General features: G+C 36.1%; 3 protein-coding genes across 3 annotated transcripts; 2 read left to right on the top strand and 1 right to left on the bottom strand.

Annotated features, from left to right (window-relative positions):
- Positions 1-174: 174 nt before the first annotated feature.
- LOC121784066 (casein kinase II subunit alpha-2-like) lies at positions 175-5,331 on the top strand. The gene is made up of 9 exons (XM_042182248.1): positions 175-180; positions 1,452-1,646; positions 2,355-2,512; positions 3,595-3,685; positions 3,773-3,838; positions 4,191-4,273; positions 4,418-4,481; positions 4,607-4,675; positions 5,026-5,331. The coding sequence occupies exons 1-9, from the start codon at positions 175-177 to the stop codon at positions 5,083-5,085; spliced, it is 792 nt and encodes a 263-aa protein (XP_042038182.1). The 3' UTR covers positions 5,086-5,331.
- Positions 5,332-6,132: 801 nt separating this feature from the next.
- LOC121784770 (molybdate-anion transporter-like) lies at positions 6,133-10,065 on the top strand. The gene is made up of 9 exons (XM_042183002.1): positions 6,133-6,534; positions 6,637-6,781; positions 7,015-7,183; positions 7,270-7,528; positions 7,665-7,753; positions 8,308-8,490; positions 8,584-8,669; positions 8,769-8,853; positions 9,571-10,065. Exons 1-9 carry the CDS (start codon positions 6,345-6,347, stop codon positions 9,700-9,702), a joined length of 1,338 nt encoding a protein of 445 aa, XP_042038936.1. The 5' UTR covers positions 6,133-6,344; the 3' UTR covers positions 9,703-10,065.
- Positions 10,066-17,079: 7,014 nt separating this feature from the next.
- LOC121784776 (LOB domain-containing protein 38-like) lies at positions 17,080-18,190 on the bottom strand. The gene is made up of 2 exons (XM_042183008.1): positions 17,925-18,190; positions 17,080-17,779 (listed from the first exon to the last, which is right to left on the bottom strand). The coding sequence occupies exons 1-2, from the start codon at positions 18,106-18,108 to the stop codon at positions 17,343-17,345; spliced, it is 621 nt and encodes a 206-aa protein (XP_042038942.1). The 5' UTR covers positions 18,109-18,190; the 3' UTR covers positions 17,080-17,342.
- Positions 18,191-22,645: the final 4,455 nt, after the last annotated feature.

Genomic DNA, 22,645 nt, shown 5'->3' with positions numbered 1-22,645 from the left:
GTGCTGAATATAGTAGTAGTAATTAATTGATTGGAAACAAGGTTAGTTAATGAATAAAACCTTGACCCCATCTAGTGATATGCATTATATATGGAAAATTATTCTTGTTCGAAGTTCTAAATGGCTACAACTGGATAATGTATTTTATTGATTTGTGTTTATGAATAAGATAGAATGGAGGTAAAAAAAATACACCTGGCAATAATTTTGGCAGTGAACGAGCACAAATTTTATTTGTCAAAATCAACAATTTTGGCAGAAAACGATCACAAATTTTATTTGTCAAAATTAATAAAGTAGAAGAAGAATATAATAACTGGAATATTAGATAATTAAACAATCTACAAATAACTGAGAGCTTAATAGTAAGACATATAATTGGCGTTGTGTGAATGTGGTTTAACTAGTGTTTTGATGCGAAAACATTTACTTTTTCAATAGTAATGTCACCTAGATGTGTGACTTCATTAGGTTTATGAAGCAATGCTTTGTTGTGTGTAGTTTGACAAATAAATTGGAATGTAAAAACACATATAGAGTTAAACCTAGTCTGATGTCGATCTCTAGCATTCACTACCAAGTTTAAGAGGATGAACTAATGACCGATCCATGTACTGGGGTTGGTGTGCCTCATTGCCGGCCGATGAGTCCGTAATCGGCCACGAGCCATGACAACTCAGCCTCCAACCTCACGAAAATTTAAGAAGTGCGTACTAGAAAGGTAAAGAAAAATAAAAATATCAATGTGGATTGAAAAATTGAGAAGAAAATTAGGACTTAGGAGAAGAACGTGAAACTAAAGAGGAAAGTTCGAGGAGAAATTTTGAATAAAGAAAATGAACTAATTGCTGGAAAAACCATGAAGTTTGGTCGAAGTTTGATTAATTTGGTAACTTTAGTCAATTATATCATAACTTTGATATTTTTCTTCATTATCCCATTGATTTAGAATTGAGGGGAAATTGTGTATGATTTGGATGCCAAATTTCATGATCTTTCTACAATTTTGTATGTCACTCATAATAACCATTAATTTTGACTTTTTATGGTGAATGTTTGATCGAAATTAGCTTTAAACTGAATGAAATTGAATCTTCCTCATGTAAAAAGAGTTTGCTGTACTTGGATAGTACTTGTGCACAGTTTCAAGTTTTTGTCTTACATACTCGTTAAGTATTTGTTTGAACTGTAAACGGAAACTGCATGGAAAAAGGTTGCTTTTCTACATTGCTGAAAGTATCCATTTATAGCTTCTTTTATAACTTTTTTCTTCTACAATCTCATTTCATTTTTTTGTTCTTCAATGTCATTTCTGATGTTCTTGATTATCTATCAAAGTGTTCTTCTTCGATGAGAAATATAAAAAATTTCATGTAACTGGACCAATTACATATTTATGTCCCGTGATTCAATGTTGTGTCTATAATGTTTTCTTGTAAACTTCTGTGCAGATAAAAAGAGAGATCAAAATTCTGCAGAACCTATGTGGGGGACCCAATGTTGTCAAACTCCTTGACATTGTTAGAGATCAGCACTCTAAAACTCCTAGCCTGATATTCGAATTCGTTAATAGTACAGATTTCAAAGTTCTGTACCCCACATTAACCGATTATGACATACGCTACTACATATATGAGCTTCTCAAGGTGAGGATATGCTTCAATGACATATTCATGAAAATTCAATTTCCTATGAAATCTTATCTTTCATACTTTTGTCCTTTCAGCTAGTGGCTACATATTTTCATGAAAATATGCTTATCATAAACTTCTTATGTTAAGAAAGATTATATATTGTTTAGGATGTACCTTAGAAACCCCCACCATAGGTTGACTTTATTTATCATATATGGAGGGTGCTTGTGCATGTGCTACAGGCTAGGTGGCTTTGCATTGACTGATTTTTTTAAAATGTATTATAATTTTTATATGAGGGATTTATCTTGTAGTATATCATTTATATACCATTTCCACCACATGACCTTCACTTTCTCCATTTACAGTGCAATTACTCCATCCCTCCACTATAAGTGTATCACTTTGGGTTCGGCATGAGTTTTAATAAATGTATGGTAAAAGTGTGTTTAGTGGAGAAAGGGGCCACCATATGTTAGTGGGGGGAGGAACCAAAAAGGAAAGTGATATCAGATATATTATTCATTACTTGTACTAACACTGCCCTTGATGTGAGATTCTTTCTTCACTCACCAATGCATTATTTTATTACAGCCCTCAATAACTTAGCCCTAAATTAGTAAACTACAGAAATAAAAGATAACTATAACTAAATAATGGTCTCTATCACTTGTCTTGTTTGATAGTATTTCAAACCTATTGTCATTGATTACTTTGTAGGCACTGGATTACTCTCACTCCCAGGGAATAATGCACAGAGATGTTAAGCCTCATAATGTAATGATAGACCATGAATTGCGAAAGCTTCGCTTGATTGACTGGGGTCTTGCAGAATTTTACCACCCTGGCAAGGAGTATAATGTCCGTGTTGCTTCAAGGTACATTGTGGCTATTTGCTTAGGGTAATTGGTAGTGATTTTTTTCCTTTATATATTTTCTTCTCCTTCTTCATGTTTCTTAACTAGATTTGTTGAGTTACTATTTTCATGATTCATTTTGATTATCCTTAGTATGATATTTTTCATCTGATGCTCTGACTTCTCATTTCCAGAGACGACTCATGCCATTAGGATACATATGGATACAATATCCTTCCTGAATTTTCTTCCCTACAGGTTGTTCCAGTTGGACTTGCGTTTGTGAAGAAAAAACATAGGAATTGGAGACTATAAGTAGAACTAAGTAGCTCATTTATAGTTAGGGTTATGGTAAAAACTTGTTTTTTCGTAAAATTATGAATCTTGCAGTTAACCTATAGAATATAGAGTAAATGCACTTGACATATAAGGTAACTGCACTTTCATGGTCTTGTAATTGTGCCCTATGTGATTCGAATTTCAAACCCAGGATCATGAAAGTTCATGTACTTTATAGGTTAAGTATCGTTACTTCATATATTTAGTGCATATACAAATTTATATTTGTATATGTTGGATGACATCACATGCTTATTTTCATTTTTACTCACTTTCAGTCGTATCATACCTATAATAACTTTGGGGTCATGAATACTTATTTCGACCGGATACCCTACCTGCCTAGCTGACCCTACCTTTGATTTGTAAACTTTCTACAGAAACCAATATAAATGACTTAATCTCTGTATTCTATATTGGATTAAATTAATTTTTGTATGTTGTTAGCATAGAGCCGTGCGGGTATGGGTTTCCCATTTATTTTATTGGATTTTGGTGGATCCAATCCCCAATTGGGTACTACTTGCTACTCAGTTAGCATATCAGAGTATGGATTATCGGAAGGATTACGTTCTTCATTTCAATTTGCTTGAGAATAGTAGATTTCAGAGTTTGTAATATCAGAGTATGGATTATTGGAAGGATTATGTTCTTCATTTCAGTTTTGCTTGTTAATAGTAGTAGAGGTTGTATGTATTTGGAATGAAACTCAGAAACTGTTAGCTGGTTGATATGATTATGTTAAATCTCTTCTATTGATTCAGATACTTCAAGGGTCCAGAACTTCTCGTTGACTTGCAAGACTATGACTATTCCTTGGATATGTGGAGCCTGGGTTGCATGTTTGCCGGGATGGTTAGATAATTGAATGGGTCACTTTATCAGTCCCATCGATGTTTGTTCCTTGTTTGTCCTTATCTTTTTTTCATGTTGATAATGCAGATTTTTCAGAAAGAACCTTTTTTCTATGGACATGATAACCAGGATCAACTTGTGAAAATCGCTAAGGTAAATACGTTGGCTTGCCCATTGAGACCATGGGCGGATCTAGCTAAGGCTTAGGTGGGGAATTTGCCCCTCATATTTTCTCACTCACATATATATTATCTATCATAAATTGTATTTCTTTTAATCTTTCACTAAATGCCCCTCTTCAAATTCTTAAAATTCCTTCATATGCCTACAAATTTCCTAGCTCCGCACCTGAATTTATTTGAGACATTGTATGTAATTCAACTTCCATATATTTAAATGGGTTGTACTAATAGAGACAAAAAGTAATATAGTGGCGCAGCTGACAATCTCTTAAAGTTTGCGGATCTCCTATGCAACTCATCTGATTTGAGATTTTCTCCTCCAGGTCCTTGGGACTGATGAGTTAAATGCGTGTCTACACAAATACCGGTTGGAGCTTGATCCTCAACTAGAAGCTCTTGTTGGAAGGTATGCTATTTGCTAAGAGTTACAAAATGAATCCAAATTTAACCTTTAACTCATCCTATCTGTAGTAAAATATTTTAGATGAAAGCTGGTCTTTGGCTGTGACTTAACTAGATGCTTTCCATTTAACCACTTTCCATTTCTCAGGCATAGCAGGAAACCATGGTCGAAGTTTGTTAATTCAGATAATCAGCATCTTGTGTCACCAGAGGTCATGCTTTGTTCTTCATCCCTTCTTCAACCTTTTAAATTATAAGCAAAATTACTTACACAAGTGAAATTCATAAATCAATTTCCTCTTTTTCCAAGTTTAGAAATTTTGTCTTACTCTGACAGGCCATCGATTTCCTCGACAAACTCCTGCGATATGATCATCAAGATAGGCTCACAGCAAGAGAAGCTATGGTATGTTCTTCACTGTTATCATCGACTGAGCTACACTGCCCCCTGCATTTTGAAAATTTCTACTGCATTCTAGTTGCAGAAAACTAAAATTTGGGCATACTTTGTATATTTACATGCAATTAATTTTTTAAAGAATCTGACTTTTTGACATTTGTTAAAAAACTGAAAATGTGAGTTTAACTTATGTTTTGATTTCAAGATAAACTTTGTTGATGAAGCTATGAAATGTCTTTTTGGCCCCATCGTGAAATGTCTGGCTCCGTCACAGTGCTTGTTAACCTATCTTATGTCTATTCATTGGTATGTTCTTTTCCGAACTCTAATCTTGTGCTCGACTAATCTTATTCTAGGCTCATCCATACTTCTCGCAAGTAAGGGCTGCAGAGAATAGCAGGAGCCGAACTCAATAGCTCAACCTCCTTGCCCGCAAAACACAGCATATCTTTGTGGTAATGTAACAAATGCAGCCGTTGATACCCTTGTGATCTTATATTTTGATCATTTGTCACTTTCTAAGGAATTGTTTTATAACTAGCTATCATAACATAACCCTCTCATTTGTCGGAGTTTTCCAGTTTCTGTGTATTATGAGTATATTTTTGCAATATTACTTTATGTATCCATTAATTGAGTGGAAGATTCCCTTTGATTGTTTTGCTTCACACATGGAGTACTACTTTTGAGTGAAACCTCTCCCACCCATATAGCCCGTGGCATAGATTAACTTTTTTTAATAGCATCAATAATGGTTTTTCATCTATTTCTATAATAATTCGAACCCTCGACTTATTTGTTCTATGTAAAACGTCTTACAAATTACAATGGAAGCAAATCAAATCGACTACTGAAGTAATATATGTGCTCGTTGTAAACTTTTAAGCTCAATTTATGTTGGTGCAACAATGGATATTACCCTGCAGACGCCATCTATCCTTGGTGGTCGACTTTTGTCGAGACCTTTTCGTCTCGAACATATCGAAAAGAGTTCTTTTTGCTGCGGAAGCATGATTTGACTAGAAAAGAAGTTTTATCGTACTCCAAAGATGGTTTGCAATCGTAAAAGGTCTGAGGCGTATGTGATTCAAGGATGTGTTAGCCGATAACATGTATGCGTGCGTCACATTGCACAATATAATTATTAAGTATGAAGGAGCCAATTATAGTTGGGTGGACGTAGACATACCCAACTCCTCACCCGGAAGCAACCCCCAAATCATGGTGCACCCATGAATTTCCAAACTTATATATACCGTCGTGAATAACACACGATAAAAACCAACATGGTCAAATTCAAAACGACATGATTGAAGAAATATAGACACGTTTTGGTCCCCAATTTATTTGCTATAGCATATTGTTTATTTAAATCTATATTTTATTTATTTTAATTATATAAATTTTAAATACTTCAATAAATTTAGTAATTTTTATTAAATGGGATTCAACAACTTTCACCAAAAGGAACCCACCATTTTACCAAGTCTCGTGCTCAGTTTATGCTCTGTATTCACTTTCAATTTGATTTGGTTCGCTGAATTTAGTTCAATCCGGCCACAAGTGTTTCCCGGCTGATTATACTCTGTTCTGATTTCACCACGATTTTCGACTGGATTCACCGTTTTTTGTGAGCTCAACAAATCAACATTCATGCGACAATCTGTGTAAAAAAATGGGGGTTGTGATTGAATCTGATATATGGGAACCAAACAAATCAATTTATATACTATTATTCATCTTCTCTGTGGTTTCAATCTTCTGTTTGCCCGCCAAATCTAGTGCAAATGTGCTCGATCACGCGTCTTCCGCTTCTCTTCTCCGCTTCCAGCGCAAATTTCTCCTCCTCTTCTCTATTTCCTCAGGTCACTCTAAATTTGTGTTTTTGTAATGTAGGTTTATTTCCTGCTAAATTAACTTCTACTTGTTTCCCCTTTGGCTGACAAAATTTATTTGTGTGTCAAAAGTGATGGAGGGTTTATGGGCTGTGTTCGGAGAATACGAGTTGACGTTTTATGGATTCGGTAAAGATCAATTGCTGAATGTTATTTCCGTTGGATTTGCGGTCTCTCTGTTTATCGGGAGCTTTATCGGAGTGCTATCTGATTTATTGTGAGTATGGTGCATAATATAACTCAATAGTTATGCCAAGTTGTGGCCTTTCTTTGTGTGTGGTTGGTTGGAAATGTGTTGCTCAATTTTGCAGGAAATGAAATCTAAATTAGTATTTTTTGTAGTTATACCTCTGGAAACTACCTTATAAGTTTTGCTATTTTGAACATTGTGACAATTTTGCGATTGCTTTGAGTAATTAATCACCTTCTATAAATATCTTGTATGCGCAGAGGTCACAAGAAGCTGTGCTTATTGTTTTTCTTGCTACACCTTTTGGTGAGTTTATGGAAGCTAGTCTTTGGAACATCTTCGTTTTTGTTAACAAGCATCTTTCTTTCACTGGCATCGTCGATATTTTCCTTCGGGTTCGAGGCATGGATGGTTGTTGAGCAGGACAAGGTTGGTCTAGGATTTTACTGAAGACTATCATTTATTTATATTTATTTGATTTTTGCGATGATGATGATGATACTTGTATTTTGCAGCTTGGGCAGAGGCAAGAGGTACTGAATGACATGTTTTGGATGATGACTTTTTTGGAGTCTGCATCTTTTATCGGAAGCCAGGCACTTGCAAATTATCTTATTGATGATAATGTGATCAGAAATATTAAATCTTTGTGGATTGGAGCTGGAGTTTTGGCTGTTCTTGCTGTTGGTCTTGTCACTCGAGGCTGGCAAGAAGCTACTCAAACAACGATTTTGAAGGATTATCGTGTTTCATTTCACAGACATGTTATTAGTGGTATATCAAAATTCATGTTCTTTCCTTTATGGCATATGTTTGGGTTTGCAACCTTAAGGAATTATAAGAGGAACTTTTGTTATTGGCATTTGGCTCAAAATCTTCTAGTGAGTAACAATGTATTCTCATTTTGCAGATAAAAGGATATGGCTCTTGTCGTGGGCACAATCTAGCGTGCATTTTTCTGTTGCAGCATTTTGGATTCTTTGGGCCCCATCTATAGTGGTATGATTATGAAGGCATCAGTTTGTCCCCTACACTTTTATTATAGCCTGCAATGTCACATTTATGCAAGGTGCAATTTGTAGGTTTGCTAATTTGGAGCACATTTTTTAATTCCTTTTATAATGCTATGGATTTGGAGTCCTAGAAAAGTAGATGGTACTGATAGTGTTCAGTATCTGGAAAAAATTGTGAAACTTGCGAGGTCATTTGACTTTTATGTTAAAAAATTTATCTGCAGCTCATAGATACTGGATTTGCTAGATCATCCATATGTTTCTTCTTGTCATGATCTAGCCATATGTTCTTCTATGTATATTAATGTATATGTATGTGTGTGTGTGTGTGTGTGTCTTATAATGCTCGCACATGCATAGAGAGTTGACACGTGCTAGAATTTCTTTTCAACAATTAAGTTGTATTTTTGGTTCAACCTAAATATTAACTATGGTGTATTTGCTTGAAAACTTTCTTTTGATTGCTATTGTTTCTTATTATACTCCTATTAACTATGTAAAAAGATCTTAAAAATTTGTTTGACCAGTATTATGCTACAGGCTGATGGAAGGGAGGTGTCTTTGGGATTGATATATCCTTGTTTGCTTGGTTCAAAGATGCTTGGTAGTACTGGATTCCCATGGTTCTTCCACGTGCCATTAGTGCTTCGGACAGAGGAATACCTAATGTATGCATTCACCATAATGGGCTTTGCTTTGTCAATTGTGGCCTATGATTATCAGGTGAGACAACTTCATATTCATTCTTACAGCTAAGTATTAATGTGTTTAATCTTCTTGTTGTAGTATTTTGGTTTAAGGTTTTCCTTATTTCAGGAAATAGGGCTTCTTGTGGCATTATTCTGCTTATTTCAAACTTGCCTGGGAATGGTTTTGCCGTTTCTTGCCCGATTGAGAACAACGTAAGCTATCAGTACTTTCTACTTATTTATGAACCCTATGTTGACCTTATTTCAAACAAGTGTTGTTTGCAATCTTATCCTTCTAATTATCCCATGCAGGTATCTGCCAAATGAAATTCGTGGCGGGATGATGAGCTTATCTCTCATGCCTGCAAATGCAGCAATCTTGTTTCTTCTGGTCCTGGTATATTCTACTATCACATCTCAAATTCGTAAAGATAATTATAATAGAATCAATGGGTTTATGCTGTTTTTACTATGGAAGGGTTACTTTGTTCACTATAACCTGTCTCTTTGGGTACAAAATTGCATTTAAGATGACTGGAAATTGATAAAGTTAATGAAATTGCCTGTCGTATGTAATTCTTTTTCTTCCCTAGGACTTAGGAGGGCATATTATACATGTAGAAAATAATAGGTTGAGAAACTTTTATGTACTTTGTAAAAAGTAAAAACCCTCCTACCTCGAATTGGTTGATTGCGGATCTTACAGTACTTCATGAAGCATGAGTGAAAATATATAGGATTTTGGGCCTTGAGGGCTTCACAGCTTGTTTGGAAGTCTATATATATATATAGGGAAAGGTTCAAATAAGAACCTTCTTCAAATGAGAACGTGAGAACCAATTGCACTGACCATACAGAGTATATATACACTGAATGTAATTTTTAGTTTACAGTGTAGATACTTTATAGTGCTGTGTTCTTACAATAAAAAAAATTTGTAACAATAACCAATCCTGTGTATATTTACATATTTTCATGCACATGTAAAATTTTGGGGTTTTCGATTGCCTTTTTTTTGCTGTCTGAACTAAATTGCATAGCTTCCTTTTGTAATTCCTTTATTGATCCATTTTTTCCTTGACATGGATTTGTTGCTACCGTGTTGACGTTGCAGAGAGGTCATCACTACATCGCAAATTCAACTATTACCTCTATTGCGGCTCTTGGGCTGTTTACAGCAGCTGGCTGCATGTATTCGTTAAAAAAATGGGGAAAACAACTCCAGCCGAGTAGACGCAACTTGTGATCCCAACCCATTCCTCGAAAGTTCATTCGACCATCAATCCTCTGAAGTAGAAGGCTTGCATCTTCTTGTACGATCAAATATCTGATTGGCGAGAGAGATGGGTGGTGGTGCTATATGTCGATAACTGCGAGAAGCATGTTTTTGCTAGCCAATGTAGAGTGACGGAAGAGGGGGATGAACGCTGCAAACGATCTTTCTTTAATGGCTTACGGGTTTGGTAGTTTCAAGAAGAGGTAGTGTTAGATGCAGTCATCAGTTGCGTACATGGTAGCCCATTGCATTGATGCTCCGGATTGCGACTTGCTGAACATTACCACCTGTAGTCATTTGTGCAAAATATGGTAATTTAACAAAAAGATCAAATTTTGTGTGTTTTAATAATGTTTTTTGTTCTCTCCTGAAATTGCGAACTGAAAACATAATAGAAATTCACCCAAAAATTATTTTCTTGTTAAAAGTTGGAAAACCCACTCTCAAAGCGTAACGGACTTAACAAAAAATTATTTACAACGCAAAAATTATTTTCAAATGAATTTTGGCTACGCATTAATTTTTTGATGTAAAGGTCAACAAAATTGTTTCTTTAATTTTTTAAGTTTATTTTTTCTTTGTTAAGTATTTCTTTATTAGAAAAGGTCAAGCACAAAATTGAAGAATTTAATTAAAAAGGCTCGTGCACACAATAGAAAACTAGCAATTGGTGGCTAAAACCAAAAATTTAGGGTGAAATATGGTTTTTCATGAACTTTAAAATTGGTAAATAAAATTGTGAACTTGTCAGATTGTAGTAATTTTTCAATGCTGAAATTAGTTGTTAAATTTTAAAATCTTGAGAAAAAAAAATCAAATATAGCTTGTGATAAGGACCAACAATTGTTCAGATTTTATTTAAAATTTGCGGCTCGAAATCATATTATATTTATCCTATATACACCTATTCTACTACTGTGGTGTTCGGTTGCCATGACTAATATCATGAGACTATCCATCTAGGATTAAGTTGTGAGATTATTTTAGTTGGAGGGGGAGGCTATGACTAATTATCATGAGACTATACATCTAGGATTAAGTTGAAGGGTTCAATCTTATGAACCAAACATGATACATATTTAATCATGAGATTTAATCTTGCCAACCGAACACCCCCGTAGATGTCGGATTAGCCGTAACCGGACTTAATCAGTGGTTACACTTCTTGAGCCGGAACCATGTTCCCGGTTTGAACCAGAACCGTCTTACACGGTCCGGGTCCGGGTCCGGGTCCGAATCCAACATTTTCGAACCACGAAAGGGGCAAAAGTGGAACTAAAAGTTATTTCTTGGCTAATCTAGTTACTGGAATAAGATAAAATGACCTTAAATCCCCATGAAAGGCCGGATGTCTGTACACGTGTATATGCCCATTCGTGGCCAAGAAAAGTGAAGCACGCTTTTTAAGAAAGCATTGTTTGGTTTAATCCATTAAAATTGAGAAGAGGGTTAACGTCATACCATCCACTTTCACCCAAACTAGTAGTGCCAACTTGCATGATAAAATCCAACTCTTTAAGCCATTACTATTTTTTTAGTATATATAATTTCAAGAAGTCACACTCACGCCAAACGGAAAAATCAAAACCAAAATATGAGGCAGTGCTGAATATCGTAGTAGTAGTAGTAATTAATTGATTGGAAACAAGGTTAGTTAATGAATAAAACCTTGACCCCATCTAGTGATATGCATTATAAATGGAAAATTATTCTTGTTCGAAGTTCTAAATGGCTACAACTGGATAATGTATTTTATTGATTGTGTTTATGAATAAGATAGAATGGAGGTAAAAAAAATACACCTGGCAATAATTTTGGCAGTGAACGAGCACAAATTTTATTTGTCAAAATCAACAATTTTGGCACAAAACGATCACAAATTTTATTTGTCAAAATTAATAAAGTAGAAGAAGAATATAATAACTGGAATATTAGATAATTAAACATTCTACAAATAACTGAGAGCTTAATAGTAAGACAAATAATTGGCGTTGTGTGAATGTGGTTTAACTAGTGTTTTGATGCGAAAACATTTACTTTTTCAATAGTAATGTCACCTAGATGTGTGACTTCATTAGGTTTATGAAGCAATGCTTTGTTGTGTGTAGTTTGACAAATAAATTGGAATGTAAAAACACATATAGAGTTAAACCTAGTTTGATGTCGATCTCTAGCATTCACTACCAAGTTTAAGAGGATGAACTAATGACCGATCCATGTACTGTGGTCGGTCGGCCTCATTGCCGGCCGATGAGTCCGTAATCGGCCACGAGCCATGACAACTTAGCCTCCAACCTCACGAAAATTTAAGAAGTGCGTACTAGAAAGGTAAAGAAAAATAAAAATATCAATGTGGATTGAAAAATTGAGAAGAAAATTAGGACTTAGGAGAAGAACGTGAAACTGAAGAGGAAAGTTCGAGGAAAAATTTTGAATAAAGAAAATGAACTAATTGCTGGAAAAACCATGAAGTTTGGTCGAAGTTTGATTAATTTGGTAACTTTAGTCAATTATATCATAACTTTGATATTTTCTTAATTATCCCATTGATTTAGAATTGAGGGGAAATTGTGTATGATTTGGATGTCGAATTCCATGATCTTTCTACAATTTTGTATCTCACTCATAATAACCTTTAATTTTAGTATGAAAAATAAAGACTGTAAGATTCGATAAAGTATTTTGGCTTTCACGTCATAAATAATTTCTCCCAAAAACCTAAATGAATGGAACAATTAAAAAAATGTCAAAATTATGATATATGGAATTAGTAATTAGCTAATTTTGAAATAGTATAATTGAAAAAATATACTCCGTATGACTAAATTTCATTATTTGTATTTTGTATTGCAATTTTCTCTAAATAATTGTTGAGTTTACTAAATATGAATTTTAGAGCATCCGCAGCGGTGGCGGTTGGCGCCACCGCCGTCCGTGCCAGCGGCAAGGCGAAGGACCGCCACCGCTGCAACCGCGCCGCTGGCACGGCGCTGCTCGATGTATCGAGCACGTCCGTGCCAGCGGACGCACACGTGGCGGTCTCCCATTCGCCAACGGCATAGCCGTTGGTTTCAAACATTTTTTATTTTTTTTTAAAAAAATCGGATTTTTATTAAAAAAATCGATAAAAAATAAAAAAAAAAATTTTCACTTCCCCAAAAAATTATATCCGTTTATAACCGTTTTTCCCCACTTTTTAATTTTTTTTTATTTTTTTTACCCCAAAAATACACACTTTCATCTATAAATACCCCCAATTTCACTCCAAAAAATTCACACTTTCACTACACAATTCTCATCATCAATCTCTCATATCCATTTTCATCTTCCTCTCACACCCTACAACACCACTATGTCCGGTAACGACGACAACCCAAGCGGCTCTCACGGTTGGAACCCCGAATGGTTCGGTTCGCAACCGTTTCATAGTCCGGAAACGGAATATTCGGCCCCTCCTCTCACCCAAGATTCGGGCGTTCCGAGTGGCTACCGGCCATACCCAATCGACGATCAAGGTGCCTCCGATGGGCGCTACGGGTGGACACCGGAGCCTAGGCCTCGCGCCCCTTCCCAAATGCCGAATCCTCCATCTCGCGTCGGTGTCCGCACACCGTACTCACCGGGGGAGATGGAAAGATTGTTCAAGGCGTACTTGGAAATCTTCGAAGATGCGGTGGTTGGAACGAACCAATCCGGCGATCACTTTTGGTGGCGCGTCTCTAGCCGGTACAATGCACACCGGCCGCCGGGAACGATCGAGCGCAACGAGAGTATGGTGCGCAACTGCATCGGCCGAGCCAACGAAGAAATTGGCAAGTTCAACGGCTATTTCATCCAGGAGTCCCGGAATGCCGGGAGCGGCCGAAGCGAGGTCGACATCATCACCGCCTCGCTGAGCACCTACCAATCCATGAACGGTAAGTCGTTCAAATATCTTAACGTTTGGCAGGAGACGCGGACGCACCCGAAGTATAAGGGAGGCATAACATCCTCCTCTAGCGGCTCCTCCAAACGCTCACGGTCGGCATCCCTATCCGACGCCGGCGAAGAAGTGGCTAGCCAACTCGCCGAAGCTAACTTGGGTAGCCCCGATGCCCAACCAAGCGGTTCCCGACGCCGACCGCAAGGTAGGAAGAAGGCGGCGGCCGAACGACGTCGCGCCGCGACTCCATCTGCCCCTGCTCCCGAACCCGCACCCTATGTTCCACCTCCACCCCCGAACAACTCGTTGTGGGCCCTTTTGGCCCAACTCAATATGGCCGATAGGTCAACTATGACCCCCACGCAACTTCAAACGCACGAGTCCATGATATTGGGTCTCCAAAAACAATTGGGGTTGGTGCCGCCGGATGCGTAGTCTTCCTCGGGTTATATTAGCCAATAATTATGTAATTTTTAATTTTTAGGAGTTTAATTATGTAATTTTTAATTTTTAGTATTTTAATTATGTAATTTTTAATTTTTAGGATTTTAATTATGTCTTTTTATTTTATTTGTAATTTGTTATTTTTATTGTGGTTTTTTTAATGAATTTTAGTATTATGAAAATGTTTTTGTGTAATTGAATTTTATATTAATTGTGCTCGTCCTTGCGGAAGAGCACAGTTGTGGGTGTTGTGCTCTTGCCAGAGAGCAGGCATGAATAGTACCGCCCGGGCCCACAACCGTGCCGCTGGCAAGAGCACGGTTGTGGATGCTCTTAGAGAACAATACGGTCGGCCTGTTTTGTACTCCTAGAGTCCTAGTATAGTAAATCTAGAATATTTTTTTTATTAGAGTATTATTTTAAATTTTATTTTGATTCTTGCACCGTGCTTCTCGTGCATCTTAGATTCTTCGATTTTTCCCCCAGTATCCGAAAGGATTGGAGATTTATATTTACCTGACTTATACATTATTCAGAAATTTGGGATTTTATTTTCTATTTTAATATTTATATTAAATGCTTGAATATGGACTGTTTTTTTGGTTTGATTTTAAAATAAACCATGTGTAAAATATTTTAAAATGTAATTAAAACATAATTCTTTGATTTAATTTTACTTTTAAGTTTTTTATAATAATATTCAACATATACCAATAAATATTACATTTTTAAAAATTATAGTAATAAATTATTTTAAAAGAAAGAATTATTAAATATAGGAGTATAAAAATGGTCAATTCTTCACTATATCCAACCCAAAGATTTTTTATTTTCTGGATCCATTACTTTTATTTTTATCGTACCTATATGAAATGGTTTACTATTGCAAATTATATCAAATAGGAATGAATTACTAAGAAGTAAAAAAATGAATTGTAGCTATGAAGCACTATAGTTTTGTGGGTATGTTTATACAAAATGTTTTTTTTGTGGTAAAATTATGTTGAACTCATTATGTAAAGTGCCTTATACTCGATTAACAAAACGAGCAAAATTTAATTATAATGATCAAAATGCAATCAACTCAAGTAATAAAACGAGCACAATTTGATTATAATGATATGAAAACGCAAGTCAACAAACGCAAGCCCACACCAAAATGAATGGGGTCCGCTGACGTGGCGCGGTGCCTCCAACCCCACCCATCACAGTCCCTGTTTTGGAATATGTGGATCATTTTAATATAAGCACCACTTGACCTACCTATGGGCCCCACACAAGTCCCTCGAATATAGGAAGAAATGTCCAACCAAATATTTTTGTTCCTCACAACATGTCACATATATTTAACTCAAGTTTAACTGCACTCTCTATTTCAACATTTTTAATTTGTTTTCCTCTCTATTTGGAATGATGAGATTTGTTGGGGTTTTATACTAGTAGTAGATGTTATTTCAATATTATTTTATTATATAGAGAGATTGTCACAGTTTTCTCAGAACCTTCAATTAATTTAAATAGTGCAGGCGAAGCATCTCCTTCGTCTTGAACACAAAAAACTCTAAGATTAAAACATGTTATTCATAAAAGTGAATTGTTGTGGACTTCACTGAAACGTTAATTCAACTTTTGAGCTTAGACATCAACACGTAACGAAGTAACTCAACTCGTAAATAGTCAATACTATTCACTTTCTCATTTATACGTCCCTCTCTCTCTCACTACACACTCATATTCACTTTCACAATTATACATTTCACTCTTTTTCAAACTACACACTCATCTTCTTAAGTACAACTATCCTATATTGGGCTACATTCATATGCACATTAAGGTTATCAATTGGAAAATTACGCTCGCAGCCCAACAGACTCAAACATAATATTGCTGAAAAGTCTGGTGCAACTTTGTTCGAAAATTAAACTCAATTATACTAAGAAATATAAAGTATAGAAAGTTTGAAAAATTAGTGAAATATTATTAAAAATATAACTCTTATGGTGAGATGAATAAAGTATAATTAATTGAACCCACCCCACACCACGTAACAATCCGCCAGAACCATAAACGTTTGCTCATAATTTAAAAGGTGGTAGTTCAATACAGTAGTATTAAAATTTTAGAATATGTTAAAACAAGGACATAAATTTCAAAGTGAAATAGGTCCAGATGATGTAATATGCTTAGGTGCAGCTCTTGACACACTCCAAAAGCCAACTTCATTGATTCTCTCTCATACAAATTGCTTCACCCCGACCAAATTTAAGAAGCTGTTCTGTCCGCCGAAAGGTCCCCAAGATTCAACCCTAACCCTAACCCTAACCCTAATTAAAGCCAATCAAAACTCACACCCCAACAGTGCCCCTCCAAACCCCAACTTGTCCAAATTTCTTTACATAACATTTCAAATAAAATATTTAAAAGGTACACAATTTTCCTGGAACTATCTCTGCCCAATGATATTCTTGAAGTCTGGATAAGTACGAAATTTTGGTTTTTATAAGCAAACTTGCCTATTTGCCACGCAATTCTTACATGGATTTGAGGTGTCTTTAGGTCAAAGTAGAGGGCACATTTGATTTATATTTTTAAATAGTTTCATTCCTTAAAATTATCGATGGACACGACATGATTAGTCATTAGTGGGCATATATGCGAGACTAATTTACAGTTTTGTGGATAAAAATAGCAGCATCGAATAATTCATTTGATCAAAGTTACCGTGGAAAATGGAGAATGCTAGTAACATGGATCGTGACGTGGTACATGTCCTATAAAAATATCAATATTGTGAGGCGTACATTATTTTCTACGACTATATAACGTTTAATTATAAATTAAAACAATAGTCCTCCCACCTTGAAGGTAGTTTAATTAAATCTTGTACTGAAATTTACTAATATCTTCATAATTAAATTTAACAATTCTCAATCAATATTCAATTGAGTAGAAATAGTATGATGCATAAGAAAACAAGAAAGTTGAAAAAGCTAAAAGCAACTCAATTATTCAAATTCCAACAGTCATTGGATGCAGAAAATAGAAGAAGATACAGATAAGGAAGCAAAAGCTATCGTTGGAAATACATTCATTTTCCCCTACTTTTTCCTTATACACATAATCAACCAGCAAAAAGAGGGAAATCCTGCGCCGACGACTTCAAAATCAGCCGGAAAAAATCTCCGGCAAATAAACCTCTCTACGAGGACCAAAATAAAATAAAAAAGAAATCGAAAAACCTAATTTAACTAAACAAATTCAACAACTTCACTTCATTCGCTCGCCGATCTCCACAAGTCGTCGTCACAGATTCTTCCGAATTCATCGACGGGCTCCCAAGCCGCCGCGGCTTCTCCGGCAAAACGCCGCCTCGGAAACCCGGCGTCAAGCTGAGATCGAGATCGGCCACCTGCGCGACCTTCGGCGCCGCTGCTTCCTCGGGTAAACGGCGCCGTTTCACCGGGCTGTGGAGGCGGAACGCATCGGTGCAGTCCGAGGCGTCGTCGGGCGCCGACGCGCCGCCGAGGAGCTCCGGGAGTGGCTTCAACGCGCCGCCTCGGAGCACCGTCTCCACCGCCGCCTGGCAGACGTGCCAATTGCCCGTCCCCAGCAGCCCCACCGCCCCGTTCACCGGATTCACCGTCCTTCCGGCCGCTTCGAACAGCAACGACTGAAATAGAGCTGCGCAAAAAAAAACCACATTAGTAAATACGAACATAATTTTTTTAAATTGATAAAGGAACATAAATTTAGAGGCCACTAATATTGTTTTTAATTCATAAATAAATAGAAATTGAAAGGTCGGTGTCAATCATTAATGAATTACCAGGTCGCTGGGAGTGGGGGACGGCGGAGATGAAGGACATGAGGCCGGCGCGGCCGAAGAATTTGGCGACGAAGACGGTGGCGTGGCCTTGCGCTTCGGTGGAGTCGATCCAGTGGAGACAAGGTCTTAAAATACAGGTGTCGCTGCAGCCTTTTCGAAGGACGCGGCAGCCATTGCAACTCATGCTCTTAGATCGATCAAACGCCTTTGTTGGAGAAATAGTGAAATATAGGAAGGGGGAAAGAGAATGTAATGGAATTGAAATGAGGGGATGGAGAGGGATATATATAAAAGAGGAAATGGGAAGAGTGGGGTTGAAGTTTTGGAGTAGTTAACTAGAGTTGAGTTGAGTTGAGTTGAGTTGAAGGAAGGAGAGTGGGAGTGGGTGCGTGGTTAGCTTAGATTCCCAAAGTATTGGGCAATAGCGGCTCCAAGTTTCCGCGGATGGCTATCCTCAACCGTTGGATTCTCCATTCATTTGCTCTACATAACCTATCACTTTCACTTTTATTTTTAAACATTACGTATAAAATATACCTCATCCGTCTATGATTTAAAGTCCCGAATTGGTATTGGCATGAGTTTTAAAAATATGAAGGAAAGTTGATGAAAATAATAATACAACGTGTATGAGTCCTATTTATATACTCATTTCGTTGTGTAAAATTAGGCTGAATTTTCTTTTTTGTCTCATAAAAATAGTCCAAATTCATTTATAGAACTATTCTCCTTCTCTTTAATTTATTGATTTCCATCCTCCATAACATTGTTTCAATTACTTTTTTCTCATTCTCTTTAAATTAGTGTCATCTTCAATTAGTCTATCTTTATGTGGCGGATGGCTTATTAAACCATCTTCAACCATACTTCAAAAATGAGTTTTGGCGTAGAAATCTTCTCCAACCATACACTAAACTCAAACTCATTTTTTATGTTTTTTATAAAACAACACCAAATATGGTGTTACTGCAAAAAATTTGTGAGATAAAAACTAAAAAATGGTGTAAATTTTGAATTTGATGTAAATGCTTGGAGAAAACTACTTTTTAGTGTGACATATACTAAAAAATGAGTATGAGTTTGGTGTAAAGATTTGGAGATGGTCTTATACAATTTCAGTCTAAAAAAATTGGCTTAATAATAAATAACATGAGTTTTAATACAAAATTGATAAAATAAGAGCTAGAAAAAAGTAGGAAAAAAAGTGTAACTAGTGAAAATGAGAATCACCTTTCTAGAAACTTTTTATTATTATAAATAGAGAAACTATTTTTTATGGACAATGTTAGTAGTATTTGTTTATAATTGAATATTAGTAGGTTACGACAAAATGACTATACTCTCTCCGCCCCGGTTATTTTGAGTCATATTATTTTTTGAGATATCTCATTAAGTAGAGTATTTTTTTAATAAAAAACAAAACATCAAATCACTTTTATTTTATTATATCACCTACTTTACTCTCCTCTTATATTTCCTATTATTTTATTTCTCTTTTCTATTTTTGAACACAATTTATTAATCTCCGTGTCTAAAAATTTTGACTCAACTTAATTGAGACGAATGAAATATTATTTTGTAAACAAATTGATTATAAAATTATCATTTGCGATGCGTGCGTAGAGACGTCTTAGGCCATCCGCAACGCTGTCTCTTATCCGTCTCTTAACCGTCTAATCTCTTAACTATTCATGAGCCTCACTATACTTTTCACTCCATCTCTTAACTAAGAGACAGAACCTGCAACCCTTCATCTCTTATCCGTCTCTTAACTATCTCTTAACTTACTATTCATTCAATTTCATTTTTTATTTTTATATCCAACAAATTCAATTAATAAAAACACAGAAGTAGTCGAAAACTAACCTTGCGGCGGCTTCCTCCCGGTTATGATGGATGTAAGTCCGGGATCGTCTTTGGGGCGGCGCGGCTTCCTCCGCCTCTCTACGTCAGTCTTCTTCAAGTGATTCTTCCATTATTCGACGCATTTGCTCAAATGGATCCATGAATGGATTAACTTTGGTGGAAGAATAAAAGAGATGATTTGAGATGAAAATTGGAGAGGAAATGAAGATGATCTGAGAAGAATAGATGTGTGTTTGTGTGTGTAATGAGGATGAAATAGGAGTATTTATAGAGTAAAAAAATAAAAACATTAAAAAAAAGGAAAATTATCGTTGAACGGTCATATGACCGTTTTTAATTTTAATTTTTTTTATTAAACTAAAATTTTTTAAAAAAAGATTTATTGCATCAGCGTGACAAAGCCTACTCGTGGGCCGGCGAGTGCGCGTGACGCATGGCTCCGGAGCGCGCTACGTCGCGCGAGCGCGTGGCGAGACATCTCGCTCGCCGTCTCGGAGGGACGAGCGTCTCGGCGGGCTGGGGACGAGACGGGACGCTGCAACACGCCCCCGCCCGTCTCGTCTCGGAGGGACGAGATAAGGGACACCCGCGAGACGCGTTGCGGGTGCCCTTACTAGTTGTACAATTAAAACGAGGGCACAATAACGAGCAATAACGAATGTCCTACCTTTTTCATGGTTGCGTCTACGGCCACAAATCGATTCCGACAGAAAAAAAAAAAGTTAAAAACAAAATAGAGAAATATCTATGAGTATATTGTGTGGGGCACATTAATTGATTCCACAAACCACACAATTATCTTGGCTTTTGGAATTAGCTTATAAGTTTGTAAGCTATTTGTGCATATTTTTAAAATTTAAAACAAAGAATATGTAGCAACAGCAATCATAAATGTATTTATGCAGATACATTTTAGATTACTTATTAGAGAAAATTTCTTGCTTTGAAACACTTCAACACTAATAGGACAGAGAGCATTTTATAATAAATGCAGTATATAATTTGTTAGTATTTTAATATTCAAATTTATTATCCTATACTTAAAATATCGTACATACATTTATTAATACTATTATTTGTATAATAAAATTTTCATATCATTTCATTGGTTCATCAATATTTCATTAAGTTATTTTATTTATATTTTATTATAAAATTTATATATAATCTGGATGGAATTATTTCACATAGAATCATAGCCATCCAATGCTACTCTCTTACTCTAACTCAAAGAGCAATTTTCCTTTGAAGAAGCTCTGCTCTTAAATTGGTTTTGATTTCTTTCTGCTGACTTTTCAAATGAAGGAAGCAGAGCCTATTAATAGGCAAATATCCCCATTTTCCACCTACAAATTAAATGCAAAGATTTGGGAATGCTTTTGCAAATCCATGCTTAGTCACTTTTGATAAAATTTATCCATTTTCCACAATACGCGGACGATAAGGCATCGTCCGCGGCATCGTCCGCCCACTGTGGGCGATGCGGACGATCGCGCGGACGATACAACGCGTTTTTATTTTTTATTTTTTTTTAATTCCGAAAAATTTATTTATATAAATACCCCTACCCCACCTTCATTTGTAACATTTCCATTCACTTTTCCACACTCAAATTACACTATATAAAAAAAAATTTACACTATAAAATGGATTCCGGTGAATACCCCAGTCCGAATAGTCCGATGTTTGGGGGTAGTGCACGTTGGCCGGGTACAGACCCTGACGAATATCGGCCGTTCGACTCCAACACGCAGTACGATCCCGAATTCAGTACGGATTCGTACTGTTTGTCTGACATGGAGCCGTCTCCAACACGCAGTACGATCCCAAATTCAGTACGGATTTATACGGAGAGTTTTTTTAACTAGTGTAAAACTTTTTTTTTCATTTCTAACTCGTGTAAAACTTTTTTTTAATCAATGTAGGATTTGCCGTTTTTAATTAATCGTGGTATTTTTTAATTATTTTGCATTGACATATTTGAAAACATTTAAATTAATTAACAAAACAATAGTGAAACCTATAGGGCGGCTTATAGGGCGTCCCACTGCAGGTGAAAGGGTAAGAGGATAAAATGCTGACGTGACGGTGCATAGGGCGGGCTTTAGGGCATCCCTTAGACGGCCCAGTGCTAATGCTCCAATGCCTTGAGAGCTAACTTAAATGATTTATTGTTATTATTTGAAATAGTTTGTTACATGACGTTTAGTACTTGTTTAGCAATGAATTTTTCTAAACGAGTCACCAATACACGTTGAATCATATATCATACATCAAATCTTCATCTCGAATAATTTTGATTTTTGAAATCAATATCTGGAATAATTGGTTTTGAATATTTGGTTGGGAAAAAATGTTGGAGAGTTTAAATTTGCAAATGGTTTAAAGATTGGTAGTACTTGATAATTTTCCAATAGTAACTCAAAATTGGGATACAAAATAATTATTCAAATGGCAATGATCTCATGACATTATGAATATACTCACTCCGTCCCACGTTACTTGAGGCGTTTCTTTTCGGCACGGGATTTAAGAAAGTTGTGTTTAGTGAGTTAAATAAAATAGAAGAGAGAATAAAGTATAAAAGAGGTGATCAGAAGGTAAAGTAAAAGAAAGAATAAAGTAAGTGTGATTAGATGTTTTGTTTTTAGTCAAAAAGAGAAATGACTCAAATAACTTGGGGTAACCTAAAATGGAATACGATCCAAGTAACTTGGAACGGAGGGAGTATGAATTAGTAGATCCCCGATGAAAATGTTTAACTACCTGAGCTGCATCGAACCGAGCTCAATCCGGCTTTTCCTCAAACTAGGCCGGGTCGGTCCGGCTCAAAAATTCACCAGGCCAACAACTGT

Source organism: Salvia splendens, chromosome 21 (genome assembly GCF_004379255.2).
Source record: "Salvia splendens isolate huo1 chromosome 21, SspV2, whole genome shotgun sequence".
Classification (NCBI taxonomy): domain Eukaryota; kingdom Viridiplantae; phylum Streptophyta; class Magnoliopsida; order Lamiales; family Lamiaceae; genus Salvia; species Salvia splendens.
This window is presented reverse-complemented; position numbering and strand designations above follow the sequence as displayed.